The sequence below is a fragment of the Fringilla coelebs genome (assembly GCF_963513975.1).
Source record: "Fringilla coelebs genome assembly, chromosome: 4".
Taxonomy (NCBI): domain Eukaryota; kingdom Metazoa; phylum Chordata; class Aves; order Passeriformes; family Fringillidae; genus Fringilla; species Fringilla coelebs.
The window spans coordinates 13,556,170-13,578,324 of NC_140032.1; the positions used below are offsets into that span (position 1 = coordinate 13,556,170).

Consider the following 22,155-nt stretch of genomic DNA (forward strand, 5'->3'; position numbering starts at 1 on the left):
CAAAGCTGACCTGATCTAGTATAGCCCATAGCCTTACATCATACTTGAGATGAGTCCTTTAGGGTCCTTCCACCAACACATCTATGAATTGGTGTAACAGACTTCATTTCTATTGGCAATTCAAACAAACTGCCTTTAGCATGCAAAACACACATATTTAATTCGTTGCAGTCTGATGATTGTTATGGGTCCCTTCCAAACTGAGACATTCTATGATTCTTTCCCTGCTTAGCTTCATTCCCAGGTCTCTCTGGGAAGCTTTGCACCCCCAGAACAAACATCTGCTGTATGTATATGAACTTGTAACTTGCTCTCAGCCCAGCCAGTTAACTGCATAATTCTGCTCCCAGGCCCACTGAAGGCACCTTCTTCTCCTCTGTATACTTTCATCACAGAGATAGGCATGGCTAAATTTACTGTAGGGAATAGGATTTGCTGATGAAAACTTTCTTGTGCCACAACCATGAAACAGTGACATACTGGGTTCTCTGCTTAGAAATGTACCTCCAAAAAAAATCAGTTCCAGGTTGAAGGATTCTACATATTTGGTATTTTGCTTCAGAAAAATATTCATGTAATTAAGATTTTAAGGCTGCTACTCTCAGTCTGAGGAATTCTAATTAAGAGCAAAAGCATTTGGCAGAGGAACAGAGGTGTCAGAACATCTATCCATTGTGTGCAACAAAACAAGCAACCTCCATCTCCAAATAGATCTGTGATGCCCTTTATCTTTCCCCTCTAGCAATTGCCAATTAAAGACTTGCATTCAGGATTTGCTGATGCTCCACACAACAGCTGCTGGTAAATTTCTGGCTGACTGTATAGAGCAGCTTCTTGGAAGGCCAATGTGCTGTACAAGTGTGGCAGAAATGGAACAGGCAGCCAGGATTAAATCACAGTTAAAGGGGGAGGGGAGAGGAATGCCTGCATTACAGCCTTGTGAGGAATTACTGGTCACATTAGCTCTCCAAATCTACCCCTGGCCTAATTAAGCTGCATATCCACTGTAAAGCAGGCAAAGTGCCAGTCATGGTGAAGTGAATCAGCTTTCCAGTAACTGCCAGGAGGAGCTCAAAAGCATGTTCATGTTTAAAACAGAAGCCTTCAAGAATAAGGGGGCTTGAGGAGCTATGCTTGAACTAACATTACAATGCAACTATTTAGGATGCTTTGAGGTTTTTGTAAGGTGTGGGGTTGGTGGTTGTTTGTTTTTCTTTTTTAATTTGCATCCTCTGAGTCTGATTTCATATTCATGTCAAGTATGACAATTTCCTTTTGAACTCACTACAATCTGTACAGACCATCCTGTCTTTTTTTCCTGCCTCTCTGTTTGAGGGCGGGCTAAACTCAAACCCCTTGGCCCAAGACTGTGTCAGTCTGGGGCAAACAGAAGTAATGTAGGGGCTGGATTCAGAGCAGTACAGCCAGACTCCTTAAATCAGTTTGTAGTGTGTGTACACTGGATCAACAATGAACCTGTGCTAAGACATTTGGTCCAACAGCAAAATATATTTTCAGTTTTCTAGTCAGGATTTGCTAGCCAGCTACAAAGACCATATTAGCTCTTAAGGAATTAGAAGCTCAGGCCATATGCCAATAAACAAATCCAGTGGAAGCTGAAGCACAAGCAGTCACCTCACTGCTGTCCAAACACACAACTGAAGGCAGTGTTTCTGGCTAACAGGCATTCCACAGGAGCAGCACTACAAGGTCTTTGAGGAATCAAAAAATAGCTCATCCTACACATCGCCTTTCAGGCACAGTGCACAGGCTCTGATAACTGCTTAACTCCTCCTCCCTTCCCCCTTATAATTACTTAAATGACAGGGACTCAACTACCACAGGAACCCACTGAGCAGTTCAATAGCAACTCTTCCAGATCAGACTCACAAACAATGAGGAATTGCTTGCTGTGCCAGGCCCTATGCAACAGCAGAACAAGTTTTAGGAGCTAAACATTGAGAAAACCTTGTTCATTTGGACCTTAAACCAAACATCAAACATATCCGTTTCCAAAACTTCTCTTGCCCTTGCATTGTTAGTAAGAATAACATGCAAAACTGCTAACAGAGACACAGAAAACACAAAGAAACTATGGTGCAAAATATCGCACTTCTTAGAAGAAAAAAATTTAAATCTACGTCAACTGTTCCACTACAGACGTTGGCTTGCAGGCTAGGAAACATTCTGATCACCATTCCTAAAAAGAAATCAACTTTTTTTTGTTTTCAAAAGATGTTTCACCAATATTTCATTTTTGTAAGGCAATTTTTTTTCAGCAATTGAGCAATAGGCCACAGTATGAGAAGCAGCAAAAGCATTTTATTTGCTGTATAATTAGTGTCATTAGAAATATGATTGGTAAAAAAAAACACGCGAGTCCACACAGAAAGGAAAGCTTAATAAAATCCAAAGACAACTGGAAAGGTGGTGGTGGTGGTGGTGGTAGAGACTTAACAGAGAAAACTTATAAGTCTTCCAAGGTTCTAGACAGCAACAACTCTTTTTGGCCATCAGAGATGGTAACAAATCTTCCTACTACTTTGCATCAGAGTGTCCTCCTCCACCCTTGTTGGACTGCTAGCTTCAAATCACTTAAACCTATTGTGGAGTGTGAGAAGGGAACTAAACACAACATCAGGATCTCTTCGCATGAGGTAATGCTTTCATGCAACTGTTCTGCACATGCAAAGGCATAAAACTTACTGAGCAAACACCATCTTCTCAAAAATCACTTTAAGTCATAACAACACTTCACTTTGTTTAATTCCTGTATTTTCCAAAAGGTGGTAGAAGTACTGCATTTTTTAAAACAATAACATGCTTCTCCTTCAAACAGAAAATATCTTTAATCTTTAAAACAGAATGATTTCTTTTCTCTGACACTGAAATGACGAGACAGTCTTAATTCATGGAAGTAACAATTGTGTTTCTGAAGCAACAAGTTGCCACAATGATTATTTGTAAACATTATACCCACAACAGTAAGTACATTAAAATCCCACACTTCCACCTTAAAATAAACCACAAAGATTTGACATGAAATACATAAAAAGTTTATTATGTATGTACCCCATCTTCTTATCTGGAGGAGAAAATCTGAGGCAACAGTTTGGTGTAGTATAGAGAAGCAAAGCAATATACAGTAGCTGCACACAGCTTGATTGGTTTCAGACCACAACTAAATACTCTTACTATGACTGTTAGTACAGAAATGTTCTGTAATTAGAAAAAATGAGAAGTATTACTCTCATGCTGTACAGTCTTATGTTTCTTGGTTAGAAAAGAACAACTGATTGAGTTTGAATCTTTCGCGCCTGAACCTTGCACACCAACTTGTTTGGCTGTTGCCTCTGGAATGTTCAGCACAAAGGTTAAGCTCCAGACATAATTTAAGTGCTTTTCATGTGCAAACTGTTATTCGCTAAAGCTTTCAAAGTACATTTAATTACAGATATGAACACCCTGTAAAGATATGAGGATATGACAGCAGACCCAGAGGCCAATACAGATTTTTTAAAGGAAATGCTATGTTCCACTGCAGTAGTTCTAGTCCCTGATTAGGTCCTTCCAAAGAGGGGGCTTATTTCAATTGTAGGAGATAGACCACTCTTTAACAGAAGCATCATGGGATGTTGTTACCAGAGTATGTTCATCCAGCCACGCCAAGCCGCTTACATGATGTAGTCTGTGAGCATCTGTATCACAGTGCAAAGTAACAGAAGAGTTAGGAAGGCTGGGTTGACAAAGTAATTTCAGCACATTCCAAATATGATTTTTAGCTGGATTAAATACTAGTGCTGGTTTTTAAAAATAACTACAAAAATAACAGAAAAACTTCAGCTAGTGCGGCTAGATAGAAATTAACAAAGGCTAAATTACTTTGGTGACATTCCAATGCTTACCATTAATCTACAAAACAGTGTGGGATCTCAAGAACTACTAACAACTTTTAAAAGTAGTATGTTGAAGAAAACATACCTGGTATCTTGACTCTGGTCTCTGGATCACTCACAGTCCAAACATACACCATCATGTCCATGCCTCCAGAAGCAAAGTGTTCATTGTCTGGTGACCATGCAATGCAAACAACTTTTGCATGGTGTCCATAAAAGACATTATGCTCCTATTTGAAAATCAGGGAGACATGGGTTATTCCAATAGTTCAAGCTGCTTCAGGAAATCACTAGCTTTCAATGTGCAGCATCAGAACAAGCTACTGCTAGACTCCAGACAATTTACATCTCAGATAAAGATGGATGCACTAAGTAAACTAAGTGGTGGCTTCATTTTATGTGATTTATTTAAATACTTAGTAGGCCAATAAAATACAAACCCCCTTTGTAAAAGAAAAAAAACCTACTAAGACATTTTTCTATGAAAGCTTAATATGTTAAGGGCATATGCAATTTAGAGGCTTCTAAAATAATCCCACAGATGTTTCACAAGGCAAAATTATTTCAATCTTTACTTGGAAAATGAAATGTTTTTTTGTGGAATGCCATCCTGTGTTTTTACTTCAGTGTTATTTTAGTCAAAGTTTGAGGAGTTTGCAATGAAAATGTAAATGGAAAATGAAATGTTTTTTTGTGGAATGCCATCCTCTGTTTTTACTTCAGTGTTATTTTAGTCAAAGTTTGAGGAGTTTGCAGGCTGACATGCATTGATTGCTTGGGCTGAAAAGTGGAAATTGCCCATTTTTTGGTTTTTAGTTAAGACAGTAGATTGGCAGATAAAGCAAGATTCCCTGTCCTAGCATGTCCCTTGCATAGCTTAATCCTTACCATGGAACTGTGTGCCAGAGCTAGTAGAATTTCATTGCCAAGTCTGCTTTATTTGTGTAATTGAATTTTATTGTATTGCACAATTCTTATCAAGCTGAGCCTACATTCTTGTCCATTTAACAAAAATACACATAAATTCTTTAACAGACATGGCATGTATTTTGTTATTTCCTTTTAAAATCCCAAACTATCCAACTACTGGTTTGGCAGATCCAAAGGAACTTTTTGTATTTAACTATGGCTGGCCTGTGGAAATCCAGCTCCTTCCCTGTCTTAATGATGTATTTGTTATTAGATGGATTTCAATGCTTTCCTAGCAGCCAACCCATGCTGCACATTTCCTCAACTATTCTTACTGTCTGGAGAGTTCACATAGGCTGCTGTAAATACCAGGACTAGCCCAAAATAGCAGGTAAACAGTCAAAGAAACATCAAATTTACATCAATGATTTACAAGTAAAGGGTGTCAGTCTGTTTTTAAACAAAGACAACTCTCTGTTACAACAGTTCTTACCGCGTAGCCATCAGCAACACTAAAGACAGTGACAACTTTGTTTGCATCACAGACTGCAAGAAAGGCACCATCGTGAGAATATGCCAGGTCAGTAACAGGACCTTTAGCTTCCAAAGTCTTATCGTCACTTTTTAAAGAGGTTCCTTGGATTGAATACAAATGGACATTCCCATCCTGCAAATTAACAGCAAAGAAGGAGAAAAGGTAGAAGAATCATTTTACAATAGAAAGAGGAGTTCCTGAAACTTTGTGCATTAATTCTGTCTGGTAGTGCTTATGTAAAGAAAAGGTTTACATAACCCGTCATTTATGCTGGCTACAATCCACCAAGTGTGGAAAAACCCCCATTTTCTATAATTTGCCAACTTCAAGAACACACTGGATAAAAACAATTTGGCAATTTCAAAACAGCAAATACAGGAAAAAAAGATTCAATTCAAAAAGAAGTAAAACAGACTTTAGGTCACATTGTGGCAGAACCTAGGAAATGAAAGCCCAGGAACACCAAATGCACACACTTCAACAATCTTGATGCTGTTACAAATTGTCACCTACCATTTCTCAACACAACACACCTACTATTATTAAATACTTCTGTTACTTGCTGCAGTGTTCAAAGTAGTACAGTTTTAGGAAGTGCAACCTTACCGCTCCTCCCACTGCTGCTGTACCTCCTGATGGGTGAATGGCTACAGCTTCTGGCTCATAGCCAAGGTCATCAATTGCAAAACATTTCTTCTTATCTTTCATCAAGACAATCTGTAAGCAGAAAACCAGAAACTAAGACTCCTTTTCGAAGTACCTACTATAAAACTATTACTTTAGCCATAAATACAAATTCCCTCTAATTACTCAGATGTTTATTGTTTTCTCATCTTAAGGGAACAGTTTCATTCTTTAAAAAAAAAAAAAAAAATTGAAGAAATGCCTGCATGTGGTGACTAACTAATCTGCTGTACTACGTGTGTTCTAAACCACATAGTGTAGGGCATTCTCCACTGCCTTCAGCTTTGCTTCACTTAGTTTGAACATGAAATAAACATGGACAAACCAGTATTTTTAGCAATGCTTGCTCCCTTCCTTGTTCATGGTTAAAGGGATGGAGGCAGGACCAAATTACTAGCAAGTTAATGCTGCAGTCTTAAACCTTAAAAGGCTATTTCCTATCCATTTCTATGCAATGGTTATAACTCACATGAAAACAGGTTTGGACAACACTATCAAATATAAACACAAAACCAGCACCCATGCAGAAAGGAGAAATCATTAGAAGTTAATAATGTTTTGATACAAGAGAGCGTCAGTGCAATGTCTCAGTTTTCTCTGATCTGCGTACTAGTGGCACGTGAGCTAGAGCTGCTTATGCCGTACAACAACACCAGTTAATTGGATTAATTGCAAAAAAAAAAAAAAAAAAGGCAGGAGAAAAACATCCTTTTGCCAAAACTGTGTCATTGAACAGATCTGGCATGAGCATGATTCTGAGTTTAACCTTCTAGCACAAAGCTGTATTGATAATAAATACAGATGCAGCCACACAAGGGACTTTCTGAAATTTAAATCTGAAATTTCTGAAATTGGTACAGGATGCAAGAAGACAAGGGTTATCAAGTATCCTGCTGAATTAAGTTCCCTATAGGTATTATTAGGAAATTCTGCAGATGCACAAGGTAATAACCACACAAAATAGTTAAGTGTTACCATACATGGCATTATTAACACAGCAATAGTTGATAGCCTACATATTAATACTTACTTGTCCAATGCATAAAACTACAGTATAACCACCAGGACCCACAGCTAAACATTTTGGCTGAACATCCATTTTCACAGCATCCTGGCCACTGGACGAGGATGTGCCAAGGTGAAGAAGCAGGAAGGACAAAGCAGGAAGAAATTATTCCATGTCTACCATTATTTTAAATTGCCCATTCAAATAATCACCCACTAATCATCCAGAACATGCACAATTGAATTTTCTCATCTACTAATCAGCAAAGTTTCCTATTTTTTTGTGTTTAAAGCTTTACTATCTTGATCAAGTAGTACACCTTTAAAATGAAAGTCAATGTTACTATACTACAGTTTAATTTTTAAACTAACTAGATTATGTTAACAGGATTCTTTAAATTCTGGTTTCCATGAAGAAACAGTGTCCCACTCCTCCGAATCACATTTATCTCCACTACCCAAAAGTATTTATGAATGACAAAGCAAAAACCCTTCTAAAGCCCTTAAGTCACCCAATACAAGAAAATCTCCATCTAACCCATGGAAGCGATAAAACAAATTGAAAAGTCTAGGATGCATTTCTTATTGTCATAAAAAGCACAAGCTTGGCACAGTAATAATATCTACAGTTTCCATGGTAACATAAAACCTAAATAAACTCCAGCATTTATATTTACCATATAAAATCAACAGCACTCTTGCTGTAAAATAATTATAGTGCAATAGAAGGCCACATTTTAACTAACCTGTAATCTCTCTTGCTAAGGTTGGTGTAGCGCACAGTGTCATCCATACTGCAGGTGACCAGCTGGTCCATTTCATCCACTGCCATTCTAGAAACCTGGTTTGTGTGGCCTTTCCCAGAAAAGCCATCATTCTCTCCAGTTTCAGAATCCCAATAATGTGCATAATAGAATTAAGGAACATTTGAAGATAGTGGTGCAGTCAGATTCCACACCATGAAAATTACATAACTGAGAGGACAGCTACCAAGGTTAGAAGGGATCTCTTGAGATTTAGTCCATCCCGTTGCTCCAGTTGGTGTCAGCTACAACAGGCTGCAGGGCTCTGCAAGGTTTTGAGTACCTCTAGGGATGGAGACTCTATAAGCTCCATGGGCAACCTTATAATACTTAGTAAGTGAAACTCTGATGTTCTGTAGTGAGCTAAATGAGCTACCACAAACAGCAACAAATAATGGATTAATTAGCATTAGGTCTGAGACAGGAAAATACTTTTTAAAGAATTTTAGATAGAAGCCCTAGCCCTGACACTGGCTTTCCCTCGTTTTAGATGGTAACATCATGTGAACTACTCACATTATTACTGGTCTGAAAAGAAACAGGACCTATATTTATAAGAGTTTATGACAACATGACACCATTTTAAAGGCAGGAAAAAGGACTGTAGCTGTAACTATAAGCTTCAGAGTGCTGAAAATATAAGTTTCTGCCTATTTTGTCATAAGTGGAAAATACTGGGGGGTTTTTTGCTGTTTTTTTAATTGCTGTTTCTTGATGTTACAAGAGGCTAATTTATATATTTACTTGCTTCTCCATACTATCAAGCTACCTATCATGAAGAAGCAACAACTGAAAATTAGGAGTTGGCTTATGTTTAGTAGGAAAGTGTGAATGAAGCTATTAAAACAGGTATTAGGGAAAAGCAAAATAAACTTAAGACAAAATATTCACTTGTGTCCAATGAACTTTGTCTTTGGCACAGCCTTTTTTTCACCTCTCCTTATGAGCTCTCATATCAGACTATAAGACTAGAACAAGTACCACTATCATTCAAAGGATATTAATATGACCATCATTACTTCCAGAGTAAATATAGGACTTTCCACCATTTTTGTGCACCGTAAGACACTGAATTGATTTACTATGACCCTGTGAATGGGACATAAATAATCACTGATGAGCAATTTTTAACACATACATACACCTATTTGAGAAGAATGATAGGTTATTCAGAAAATAACATGCTATTCACAAGCATTACAAGTCACCCAGTATAAAACCCACTATTTTACAGCCATTTAACTGTTATAGCACTGCTATTGCTACGTCCTTGATGAGAAACAATAAGGGCCATGGATGTCCTTATTAGCCTGATGAGCCAAAATACTTTTGCAGCCTTTTCATCACTGCTTTTCAGGCACTTTATGATTCAAAGAAGAGGACTAAATATGGTCATGTACCCACACCAACTTCCAGAATTATAGCAATGATGGCAAAAATCTGGGACATCCTTTCTAGTTCATGTAAAAATGTAAGTTCCCATGAGAGAGTCTAGTGTCAGTGAACTCTTTAAATCCTAAAATTAAAGTTCAATTGCACGGTAACCCTAATCACCTTGTCCACAATACACTAGTTCTAGAAGAATGAGACATCTCTGGTAGTTTTCTATCTATGCTGTATTCCTTTTCTCATCTTAAGAATGCTTAAAGCTGCAACAAAAGATAAGTCGATAACATTAATTAAAATGAAATAATCAGTGGGTACTTGCAGAAAGCACAGTCTCACCTATGTAAAGGGTAACTTCTTGACTGAAGAAACAGTCATATACAGCTCATTTGGCAATGCTAATTAAACAAAGCTATTTTTCAATAGCTACTTTACAATAGCCTACAATTCCATCTTTACAACTTCAATCACTGAGTCATTTATTGCAGAAACTCATGCAGTAACAGAACTTTAACCTACCTTTATGACACGTAAAGGCTTATTTGGATTGTTCTTGTCCAAATAATTGATATAGCCAGACAGGGAGATAGTCAGTAAATGGTCTTTCTGCCACAAGCAACCCAGCTGCTGATCCAACACGTTTGATCCCATGTTAAAAGTATTTACAATAGAATTAGCACCAACATCCCAGATTTTAGCAGTTTTATCTCCAGAAGCAGAAAGCAACTGACTACTGTCAGGGCTCCAACTAATCTGTAAAAACAAATGTCACCACAAGACAGTAAATGCATTTCTTAATCCAAGACTTTGCAGTTCATTAACTGGGTAATGAAACACTACAGATCATCTGCACAAATGAAGCGGTACTTACAGCATAAATACCTCCATCATGTGCTTTGCCTCCACCAAGAGCACACACTTTCTCTCCAGTCTTCCCATCATAAACAAAAATCTTAAAAGAGCACAAAGACATACAACTTAAAGGGAAAAGCAGTTACAGAAAAAACCCCAAGATAGTATCTGATATTTTGATACACTAGAGTCCTTCTTGAGGAGAGGCACAAGCTGTGCTACACTGAATAATTAAGACTAAATAATTGAGATGAAATTTGTAAATAATTACAGCAAGTCCCCTGTACTTTGGATCCAGACAGTTGAAATTCTGGAAAATGTTACAGTTTTGACTACTACTGTGATGACAGCTGCTTAGCACTGCTGTCATGAGAATCTGCCCTCTGAGAAGGACAAGCTACCTATGGTAAAAGAGTCATCGTCAACCTGCTCTTATCAGTAGGGACTACACATGGAGCTGGGTGGCTATCCATGAATTCACAATTTCAGCTAGACCTCTCAGGATCATAACATACATATTGCAAAAGTCCAACATGTTCCTGCCAAAATAATTTGTAAGAGGATGCTAGGGAGATGGAATGGGGAAAAACCCAAGTGAGAATAGTCTGGTTATGACCACTTATCAGTTATTACAGATATACAGGATAGTTAAAAGTTTAAACTTGTGACATAAAAAAAGAAGCAACGTGGATTTTACAATACTAATCCTATTCCCAAAATGCACAAGAAAATCTTCTCATGCTAAAGTCAGTATTAAAAGAGTTCCTTGTGTTTTACCTGCCCATCTGCACTAGCTGTAGCAAATCTGTTCCCATCAGGAGAAAATCTCACACAGTTCACAAACCGTGTGTGGTCCTGTAGAAAAAAAGTAAGAATCAGCAAACAAAAAAAGAAGAGACCACTTCACATAGAAGACAATCTGCTAACAATGAAGTTCTTTTACATGTGAACCATAAATTAGCTATGTAGGAGATGCTTGCTGTAGAGAATTGCTATGAGGCAAGTTTAGCCTCTATCTGAAGAGAATCATGGGGCCTAGAACAGTCCAGGAAAGATACTGTGACATCATTACTGATATAGTTAAAACACCTCAACGCATACCAGAAGAATGATTACCTAGTTTCAGGGATAAGTAGTGAAAAGAGTCAGATGCAGCCTACAAAAATGAGATTTTCCTCCAGTGGTGACTGATGACTTCTGCAACATTCCTCAGATTTCAACTCTCACTTTATTGAGCAGTGAGTTTTGTACACACAAGAGTATTTTATCCTTCTTATTGCAAAAAACAAAAAAAGCAGAGGCATGAGGAATAAGTTACTATTTTACTAAAATTCCATACCTGGGAGACTGCATTAGTGGCAGTTCTGTGAAGTAATGAGGCAAGACTGATGTATGCTCCCCAAATAGACTATTTACAAGTAGGAGACAATTCAAACCATGCAAACTAAAAAACACATGTTAAATAGGGAAGCACCACAATGAGGCCAAAGCTCCCAGGCAGAGAGATTTGGAAGACTATTTTTAGTAATATGGAAGGCAGGTTCTAACCTACTTTCACCAACTATACCTTTTTTCCCCCAATGATACTGCAGGCTCTAATTTAAACCATATTACACTCCATACCAGGATCCCATATATCAACCCAAATATCACTTTAAAAGGAAGACTGCATCATGTACCAGTCTAAGTAGCACTGGTGAGTAATTTGGACTTCAGAGTTCTAAAAGAACCAGCTTAGCAAAATGCAAGTATCAGCTTAAGTTCAGAAATATATTAGGCAACTACATCATTTCATTGGATCGTAGAGCTCAAAACAATTCCTTTTCTAGAATTGGAATGGAATCCTTACTAAAGTCAGCATATGAAGACTACTCAAGGCTCATGTGTAAGAAAGTAAAAGGCCTACTACACTGTTTTTAAAACTAAAATACAAACTAAACATTTTGAATACACTACTGCAATAACATCCAGTATCTTTACAGTAGTTTTTTTGAGGCAAGAGATCTCCTGCCATCAAAACAACTGCAGAAGCTTGTGGCTTTTTATTTCCTTTGGCCTCAAGCAACAATGAACACCTTCACTATGGTAGTTTCAGCCTTTGTTTCACGTAAGGGATTGTTATAAGTAGAATAAGAAACAAAGTTAAAAGGAACACGGAACCAGAAAACTGACCATACAAGTTACATACCATTCATGAGATAGAAATCAAGTTATGGTTTCAAACAGATGTGGCCCTGGGATTTCAGGTTTGAGCACTCTTTATTAGATTGGAAAATTACATTAAAATCACCACATTTCTTGAATCATGTGCCTTGGAAAGCTTCAAGAAATTCTACACACATCTGCACAGGGAAACAGAGCTCTGAAAGTATCAACAGAGCCAACAAAACAGCCAACTTCATCCCTTCCATAGCTTAGCGACAATGAAAAAAGAATATTGGAAAAACTGTTTCAGGTTCTCTTTTCAACCAACCAATTATTTTGGTTTTCTTGGCCTGAGAAAAACATTTAGTTATACATGGTTTTGGGAAAGCCACTTGACACCAGCTATGCTTCAAAGGGGGGAACTGACAACTTCTGTTGTAACAGCTAGTTGTGCTAAGAACTGCAAGCTTGGTAGAAACTGCACAGTTTAACAACAGAGCCACATCTAAACTTCAACTCACGCTTAGTGTAAACTTGAACTTGAATGGCGGTCCCTCGAAGAAGGCAGCACAGTTGTCATCACTGCCAGTTGCCAGCCGATATGGTCTCGTTTGTTTCATGTCCACGCTGTTGATCACCTTATTGTGCCCAGTAATCTCACCAACAGAAGAGCCACTATCCCACAGGAACACTGCTCCAAACCTAGTCAGAAAAGCACACGATAAATACAATTGATAAAAGTTACATATAGATTAACTCCTTGAATATCTGCAAACTGCAGATTTGAGTGCACTCAAAGAAAAGAAATTAGGTCATCTCATTAATCTCATACAAGCGCATCACAGTTCCCTGAAGGCTATTTGAGATCTTGCTGGTGAGATTCTAATCTTCAATAGGAGACCGTTTGCTGAAGGGGACAATCAGGTTTTGCATATAAAGCTTCTAAAATTCAGAGATCCAATGTATATTTCTCACTAAGACTGTTGGTTTATAAAAGAAAGCAGTAAATTACTCCATCTGCGCCTAGCCACAACACAGACTGCAGAAAGCTGGGATAACAAGGAGACTAGATCACAGTTATCTGACTGCTTAGCCTAGATTGGGTACCATCACTTTTAAAACTCTTCTTCCTTAAACCTTTAAGTAATATTTGTAAAGCTTTTTTGACAGTTCTTGCTCTAAATCACTTTTAAAAAAACCCCAGTATAATCAATACCAGGGCACTAAACTGCCAGAGCATTGCTATCTGAAAGGCCTTCTTTAGAATCCCTTCAACAATATTCTAGACTGAAAGTGCATTCACCTAATAGCAAGCTGGCCATGTTTTTGCAGAGAGCAAACTCACATTGTATCTCCCCAGGGGGAGATGAGGCAGAGGGAGCAATGGAGGACAAAGAGTCTCTTTCAAGGACACAGTACATGACAGGGATTACAGAATGGTGCAGGGGACTAGGGAACAGCACCATATGATATTTTTCAGCCGTTTAGGCATAAGACTACCTGGTCTGGACTCTGTTTTAAAAGTTCTGACAGACTTTGAACATTAAATGGAGGACACAAACCTAAATCGGCATCTCATTTAGTCAGGTAAAGGATGACTGCTTGTTGTCCTTTCATTAAACTACCACAATAAAACCTAAAAATACAGACATGTTACCAAAGGAGAAAATTCAGATATACTTTTTTTTAACTCTTATTCAATCAACTGAATAACACCATGAGTCCAATAAGTGAAGGAAGAGGGGAAAAAAAAAAATCTTTTCCCATTCCTACCCTATCAGAATTTGACAAAAAAAATCCACCAAACAGCTATCCTTGAAAGTAATACCCACCTACCTCTAAGAAACAAGTCCCATACAATTTTTAAACTAACCAATTGTAACAGAACTATATTTTCCAACTAATTTAAAGTCAAACACTACGTAGAAAATATTGCTGCAGAACAGCACAACTTGAAGTCAAGACAGGGGAAAAGCAATTACTTCATTCCATTGAAGAATTAAAAGCTTTCTGCAAGGATGTAAGGATGCAGAGGTTTACAGTAAATGCATGTATGTATGTATAAACAAAAACATAAAAGAATTACTCACTTTTCCCTTCCTTCTCCAACCACAGCAATTCTCTTGCTGTCTTCAGTCCATGCAAGGTCCTTTATTTTTCCTGCAAATGGCTGATACTCATACTTCAGTAGGTGTTCCTTCTGTGTAGTATCCCAGATTCTCAGCTTTCCAGAGACATCTGCCATAATAAAACAGAATATAACTATTGTTCCAGCATGACTCAGTCACATGACTCATGAATCTGCCAGAGTACAAATTTTCAGCTACACAGAAGACTTGTACTAGGGACCTACTACCTTACCCTATTACTACTACAAATCTCCTCATTTAGGAATCCTGAAGACTATATCCATTTTGATAAATTAGGTTTTTAACCAGATACTACGAGTCAAGCCATGCAGCACCAAATACAACAGACTGAGAAAGCATTTGCAGACACATGAAAAAACTGCAAAATAAGAGAGTAGGAACTTTAGTGTTATCAGCTGGTATGTGATGAGTATCTGCTACACAGAGAACAAGCCAGCCCAGCCCCCCTGCCCAGCAGCTACAAGACAGCTCACTGACCCTTCACTGGGATGTAAGCCACCCTACACCTACAAGAGGGAGCAGAACAGTGGTCAGTGGTTGATGCTCTATAATTTGTACCTTCAAAGGAGACCTGTTTTGCATACAAATACCAGGCATATGTAATGTACAAAGAGATTTCTGCCCACAGAACTCAATTCATGCACATCAGTGTACTTCTTCTATACAGAAGCATGTACACACTTAATGGTGTGGATGCCTGCACTATCTGGAATACTAGAAAGGAAGGCAACAGAATATTCAGGAACAGTAATGTCAAAAGCAGCAGACATGGCACAAGAGTTAACAATTCAAGACTTGAGATAATGAAAGCTCCCTGGATCACTGTTTCCACTGGGTATTGTAAAACCCAAGAGCTATTCAGAGCAATTACTGTAGTGCAGGATTGTCAGGATTGTAACCGGAGGAATTGTTCTATACACGGACAAATTTACACAACTCTAATGAAACCCACACAGCAAAGTCTGTGTGTATTGTACCCTTCAAAAAAGCCACTGTTTTAGAATAAACCACGTGCTAAAAAATGCATCTTTCACCACAGCAGAATGCTTAAATTCTGTTCACCATTTAGTGGTGCATCTTTACAATTCAATTTAAACATACAGCCACCCTGCATCTTTTGGACCTGGTCACGGACTGATCTTCACTTCTGCTAAAAGGACAGACTCAGGACTTCATACAGAGAAATTGTTATTGAAGCAGAATTTTAATGTGGACTTTACAGTCTAATTGTTTTCTACATCTATTAACAGATAAGACACAGAGCTTCAACTTTGCAGTATATCCCATTATTACATCTGCTATGACTGCAGTAAGAGAAATTACCATAAAAGCCAAAACCATAATGCCAAAGGTCTGTCTCATGAAGCATTAACACAGGCTGCTTGGCTAATGCAGATTTATAGACAGAGAAATGAATCTTACATGTTATACTTAGAAACAGCTTAAACAGCCTGGTCATCTATCTTCAGACCCCATGCTCAGCAGTATCACAAAACTATTTATAAATGACACACAGAACACACTTTTTAAAGCAAATACTGCAACCTAAACTCTTTCACTTGGGTATGACAAAAATCAACCAAATACTTCCCTAGCACAGTGTCTATTGCTGTTCTTTTACAGAGGACTAGAAATCTAAAAGACTACAAGAAAAAATTAGACAGAAAAAATTATTCTGAGTATTGAGTGCTGCACAAACCTAGAGCACCAAGTTTGTAGAATACAGAATGCAAACTGGATTTTAAGAGGGTATTCAATTTGACACATGGTCCACACACAAGACTGAGCCAAGAAAATCCTGGCTGTAGTCCCTTTCAGACAAGAATGTGAGAAAAAGGGAGGAAAAAAAAAAAAAAAAAAAAAAAAAAAAGCTCTGCTATCAGTCTTCTTAAAGGTTCCCCAGTACTCCAAAAATACTTATTCTAATATAGCTTTCTGAAACCAAGAAGGACAGGACATTTTACACTTAAAAAAATACAGTTCCCTTGAAATTGCTGAAAGTGAAACTCCCATACTAAGACCTTTGCAGGAATCTGGGTTTTGTTTCTAAGGGGCTCATATTCAGAATGTTTTATTTTCAGATATACTACTTTAAAAATATATCTATTTGGGCACATTACTTGCTTCCGAAGCACTTCTAATTGACTATGGCAAGCATTAAAAAAAAAATTTCTATATTTTAGCCGCAAATCTTTGAAAGAAATACAGTTACAAGTGTTGTATTTATCAATATTCTTCACTGTATTCCACTCCTCCTGAAAAAAATATCAGTTATTTGATGTAAGCTTCTATTAAAAAAGGTTTGTTTAGTTCTTTGGTAGTCAAAAACTCCCATAATACAGGAAATTCACACTGTAAAAATTCATGTTACACATCCTCAGACTATTGATTCATATGCATTACACGAAAACTGAGACTCTGCCTCTTTCCCTGCTAACTTGCCAAGGAAAGCTTTTTTAGTTCATGCTAAAAAGTAAAAGTCATAAAAGTTGCCAAGTTTGGTCAGGAAGAAAGGAAATAAAACCGAGTACACACTGTTTTAGAATCCCTCTCCTGCCTAGAAAGTATCAAAGTTTATTAACATCACACACAATAATCCTGTATTTCAGAAATAACTTTTCACTCTTGCATTTACACAAGTCTTCATCACACTTAGTATTTAGGGTTCATTTCCAGGTTCTTTATTGAAATACTACATTTTAAAAAGACCAAGAATGCCACTAAGCTCACTGTCTGAGAAAGAGGTTAGAGGAACAAGGACAGACATTATCCCTCCTCCAAAGACATGTATGTATGTCCCTGGAAGCACATCCCCTCGACTGCCTATTCCACACACACACAAAATGTTACTGTGGTTTTGCCAGTAATGTTAACAGCTCTGTCCACACACACCTCATGAACATGGATACTTTACCTCCAGATGCTATGTAGAATCCACTAGGAGCATACTTGGCAACTACAACCTGGTGGGCATGCTCAGTGTAGATGTCAGCAATTGCAGGATTCTATTTTAAAGGGGAAAAAAAAAGTTACTAAGTTGTACTACTTCCTCATTTTCAAAGGAATAAAATCAGAAATTCAACAATAAAATTCAAAATTTCTCTCTGCACTCCTTTCTCTCAAATCCTGCCTTCCAGCTTAAGTTGAGCAACTGTCTAGAAGTGAGAAGTGCAGTACACATTGCAGAACACTGCTGATACCATGAAGCAACACACTTCTTTCTAACAACTGACACAAAAAAGGATTTCCTCTTAAGGAAGCCTGAAGTGCTGGGACCCTTTCTTCTCCAATACCTGCTGAACAGTAGAAAAACACTCTCCAAAATAACAGGCCAAGCATCAGGCTCTCTTTTTTTAGAGCTAGCCCAGGGATAAAGCAGTTATTCAAGTAGAATACTAAAAATGAGCTGTGCTTTGCAACACACATCTAAAATTCTACTGTAGTCAAGCATGAAACTTAAGCCTGCAGTCAACCATAACACATGGCTGTTAATCATCACCATGTACCCAAAATCACTCAATAACCAATGAGATGTGCTAGGCCTACTCTTTCTTGATAATTGCAATCTGCTTAAAAGCCAGAAGACTTGGTATCAAGAGTTGTACAGGAATTCTGAAAGAAATTCACTGCCACTCCATCATTATTTTATCTCTTCACTCTAAATTATGTTTTCAGACAAAATATTCAGATATTCAGACATAATATTTCAGATATTTCAGGTTGGACAATAAAATGAACTCTGTGTCTCAGCAAATCAGTAGTGTTTGTTATACAATAGAGGCACCACACAAACCAGAAAAAGAATGGCATCAAGGCGAAAAACTGCTTTCAAATTACTGTATAAAAAAGTCATCCTGCACTCCTCTCAATTACAGTGTATACATGCTACAATAGTAACACTATCCTTTAGAAATATTTTTCTACCATTTAACAGGCTTGCTCCAGCTCCAGAAACTTGACTCATATGATGAAAACAAAATTCCATTTTAACTGCTATAATTAATACAGATTTATTCAATTGAACCAGAAAACCACCTGATGTTATGGTATGACTCAGCCATCCAATCAGGAAAAACTAAGACACCCGCTCTGTGTTAGAAAGCAGTCTCCTGCTCACAAGACAGCTCACTTCAAGAAATTCTACACACATCTGCACTGTTGCAGTACTGTTACATCTCAGGAGACAGAATTCAGCTTGCTCATGCAAAAAGGAACTCTTTTTCATTCCTGCTTTTATGCATTGCTTGAGTGCATTATAGCTCTACTTAAGTCACAACCATCTGCACTTAGAGCATGCACAACCCTCTTCATTTTGTGTCCAACTGGATTTCATCTGAGCAAGACAAGATAATGTTTTCCCTATTCTATATCTGCATCACCTACATGGTCAGGGAGCTCAAATCCCCTGCATGTTGGTATTAACAGCATGGTAGGTGCTATTTTACAGCAAAAATCTCAAGAGCCCAGGAAACTAAGCTGAGAGACTAACTTAAAGGGTGACATGAAAGAGTAAGACCCAAATTTAAGATATGAAGATATGGTAGATAGATTCCAGAAACCAGGCAGTAAGTTAGGGCTGTCAAATTGTACATTATTTATTCAATAGTATTATTTCTGCTTGTAAAGTCGGTTTTCTAACTTGCATGTTTTTTGTATCAGGCCCAACCCTCAAAAAAACACTTCTAAAAAGATATTTAAGGAGAAAATTATAGTGGAGCTGAGACAAATGTAGTACCTAGATTAAACCAGCAGCGAGCTTATGTGGCTTATGTCAAACACTGAAACCAGAGCCACATATGAAAGTGAGCAGTTTCAGTTCCGAGCTTCAAAGTAGCATTAGACTCATGAAGATAAAATATTAATGAAGTATGAAACCTTAAAAAATATCACTGCTCTTTCTCACAGAGCTTTTCCAGAACTACTTCTTGTTAAAGGAAGTCTCTAGATCATGCTCAGAGATCAAGCATTAACCCTGAATGCTATATTCATCTGATTAGCTAATGCTAGATAGCTTTAGACTTAAGGAGAAAGGTGATCACTGCATTTTGAACACCCTTTTTTTTTTTTTTAATTAGAGTACAGCAATTCCACTGGAGAACTGCTCATGGAGGTACTACACACAGACCCCGCCAACATTTCATTTCGTTGTTGCAAACTATTAGAGAGGCTTCTATATGGTGCAAAGAAGGTGCAGCTCTTAACTGAGAGTTGACACACTTCCAAGTCAGGTTACAAACTGCAACATTCTCCAGCACAAAAGCCATAGAACAGGGGGGTTGGTCAGTTTTTGTGTTACTGCTACAATATATTCTGTAGTCACCAGTCAATTATTAACAGTAGCAAACTCCCCTTGTCAGTTGGGTAAATCTGCGTATCAGCACGAACTGCACCATAAAACCGAGGGATTCATTACTTCCATTCTCACCTTCCCTCGAGAGTTTAAACAGTTTGAATTTGAATTCCCACAATCCCACCTTGCCTGTTCTCAGGTCACCGTGTCCCCTACACCCCCCAGCTCACGCTGGGGCTCACATTTGGACTGGGCTAATCCTCAGTGAGCTGATTCAGGTAAAGCAAATTGCTTTCTTCCGATTTAACCTCCAAAACAGGGTCAGAGGAGCATTAATGAAAGTACAAAGGAGAAGGCTGGCATTCACGACTTGGTCAGAAACTGTAATGTAAGCAGAGTGGTTCTTCCCTCTTCTCTCATCACACTGTGTGCCATTACAGGGTTTAAATGGGGCTTCTGGTTTCAGAAACTCGAACTTTTCTTGATACTGAGAGCAAAACATTATTACAAAGACATTATAGAGACACACTGAAACCAGGGTGTGAGCTTACTTTTGGATTTAAGTGGAGGAATTTAAAACTGATAGCAATCAAGAAATCTGCAAGGAATAAGTTATTAGTAGCACTTATCTATTACAGCATGACAATGAAGAAATGTCTGAATTTAGTGGGGAGGATGAGATAAAACGGGGAAACAGCTCAGTTTACAAAGGTGATTTACAGGAGCAGCCATAAACAAACCCATTGTTGTGGAGACCTAAAAATTCCAGAGGTATGTCCTGCCCCTCCCCCTGCAGCCCTTCCTGCTGCAGGCCAAACCTGCAATAGGAAAGTAAACCTAGGGGAGAATTTGATTTCTAAAGAACAAGCAATCGCTTTGAAAATAATTTATTTTTTAAAAACCAGTAGCAAGACAGTGGCCTAAACATGCAACATTTTCTCCATGCTTTTCAAAGGGATGCCATCTTTGAAAAGAAATCAATCAAATAACTCTCTTAACATTTCTCTAGTTAGCACCAGAGGAAAAAAAAAAAAAAAAACAAATCCAAACCTCCACAGTACTGAAAACATTAACTGGGGCATTCTAATATTTAATCGATGAGCAAAATTCCCTGTGAGCAGTGCTGAGAACTTGCACCCAGCTTATCATAGAGTCCAGCAATTCATAAATGTTTTGATTCCTGTAGTTGGGGCTGGGTGGGGGGAAAGAAGCTAAAGAATAACGCGTTTAAAGATGAAGGTTTGCAAGTATTTACATGCTTCTCTGACAGGAACAGGGTCCCAAACGGTTCATTTATTAGGCAAACACAGCATTCAACTTCATAATAGTGATACCTAAGAAGATAAACAGGGCCAACCAGAATATACCAGTCTCTCATCTCTTAAGCCCTGTGCGAAGAGGGAAAGAATTGCACATTTTGCCGAGATTTTCTACATGTTTTCACAGTCCCTGCCTATGGTTTTATGCCTGAGTCATGCACTTTACTTATTCCCCCGCTGCTGATCACGGATCTGTGACCTCGATTGAAATCGCCAAGACTGAATGAAGCACAGGCTGTTAAAGGAGGGGCAGGGAGACAAAATGAAACTTAGCGAAACCTTCACACTAGAAAACAAAATAAATCAAGATACATTACATCAATGTTTCTGATGACGACACATTTTCCATTGGTATAAAGAAAATTGTTGCCCTTAGGATCACCTCCAATAATTTTGGAAACGCCTCGTTCAACCTGCGGAAGGCTGGCGAACACTTTTTCTACGGAAAAATAAAAGGAGAAAGGGAATAAAATAATAATTATAATTAAAAAAAAATAAAAATCAAAATGAAAGGAAAGAGCTTAATGCCTTCCCGCTACCGGCACACGCCCTGCCCTGCCGGCAGCCGCCGTCACTTGTTGCTGTCAGCGGGCTGCGAGGCAGCGCCGGCTCCGCGCCGTCCCGCGGGGCCGCACCAGGCTCCGCAGCCCGCGGGGCGCCCCGTCCCGGTCCCGTGCCCGTGCCCGCCCTGCACCTCGCCGCCCCGGCGCCCCCGCCAGCTTACTGATCTCGTACGGCATCTTCGCCCACTAGTCGCGGCGGCGGCAGGCTCGGGCAGGGAAGGGCGGCGGGCGCGGCCGGGCCGGGCTCTGTGGCTCCGCTGCCGCCGCTCAGCCCCGCTCGGCCCCGCGGCGCGAACCAGGAAGCGCCCGCGCCGCGCGCCGCTCTCCGCTGCCTTTGACCATATATAGTCAACTCTGCTCGCGCCGCGCCGCGCCGCTCCCCGCCAGCCCGCGCCGCGCGCCCTCCCCCGGAAATGCCGTGGGCTCGGCCGGGCCCGGCGGGGCCGCGCTGGGGCGGCCTCGGAGGCGGCCCCGCCCCGCGGGGAGCTGCGCGCAGGGCGGGCCGGGCCGGGCCGGGGCCGGGGCCGGGGCCGGGCGGGCGCCACTCGGTGGCTCTGACCGGCCTCGGCCGCGCCGCGCCTGCGCGGGGGCCGCTCCCCGCCGCGGCGCTCCCGGGCA

The 22,155-nt window shown here is 39.3% G+C and overlaps 1 protein-coding gene across 1 annotated transcript; it reads right to left on the reverse strand.

The window, feature by feature from the left end:
* Nucleotides 1–2,325: 2,325 nt before the first annotated feature.
* Nucleotides 2,326–21,936, reverse strand: WDR1 (WD repeat domain 1). The gene is made up of 15 exons (XM_084203846.1): nt 21,699–21,936; nt 21,292–21,413; nt 17,280–17,370; nt 14,306–14,453; nt 12,737–12,917; nt 10,848–10,925; nt 10,090–10,170; nt 9,738–9,971; nt 8,832–8,921; nt 7,776–7,930; nt 7,055–7,142; nt 5,947–6,057; nt 5,299–5,472; nt 3,982–4,126; nt 2,326–3,698 (listed from the first exon to the last, which is right to left on the reverse strand). Exons 1-15 carry the CDS (start codon nt 21,712–21,714, stop codon nt 3,589–3,591), a joined length of 1,824 nt encoding a protein of 607 aa, XP_084059972.1. The 5' UTR covers nt 21,715–21,936; the 3' UTR covers nt 2,326–3,588.
* Between the last annotated feature and the right edge of the window lie 219 nt (nt 21,937–22,155).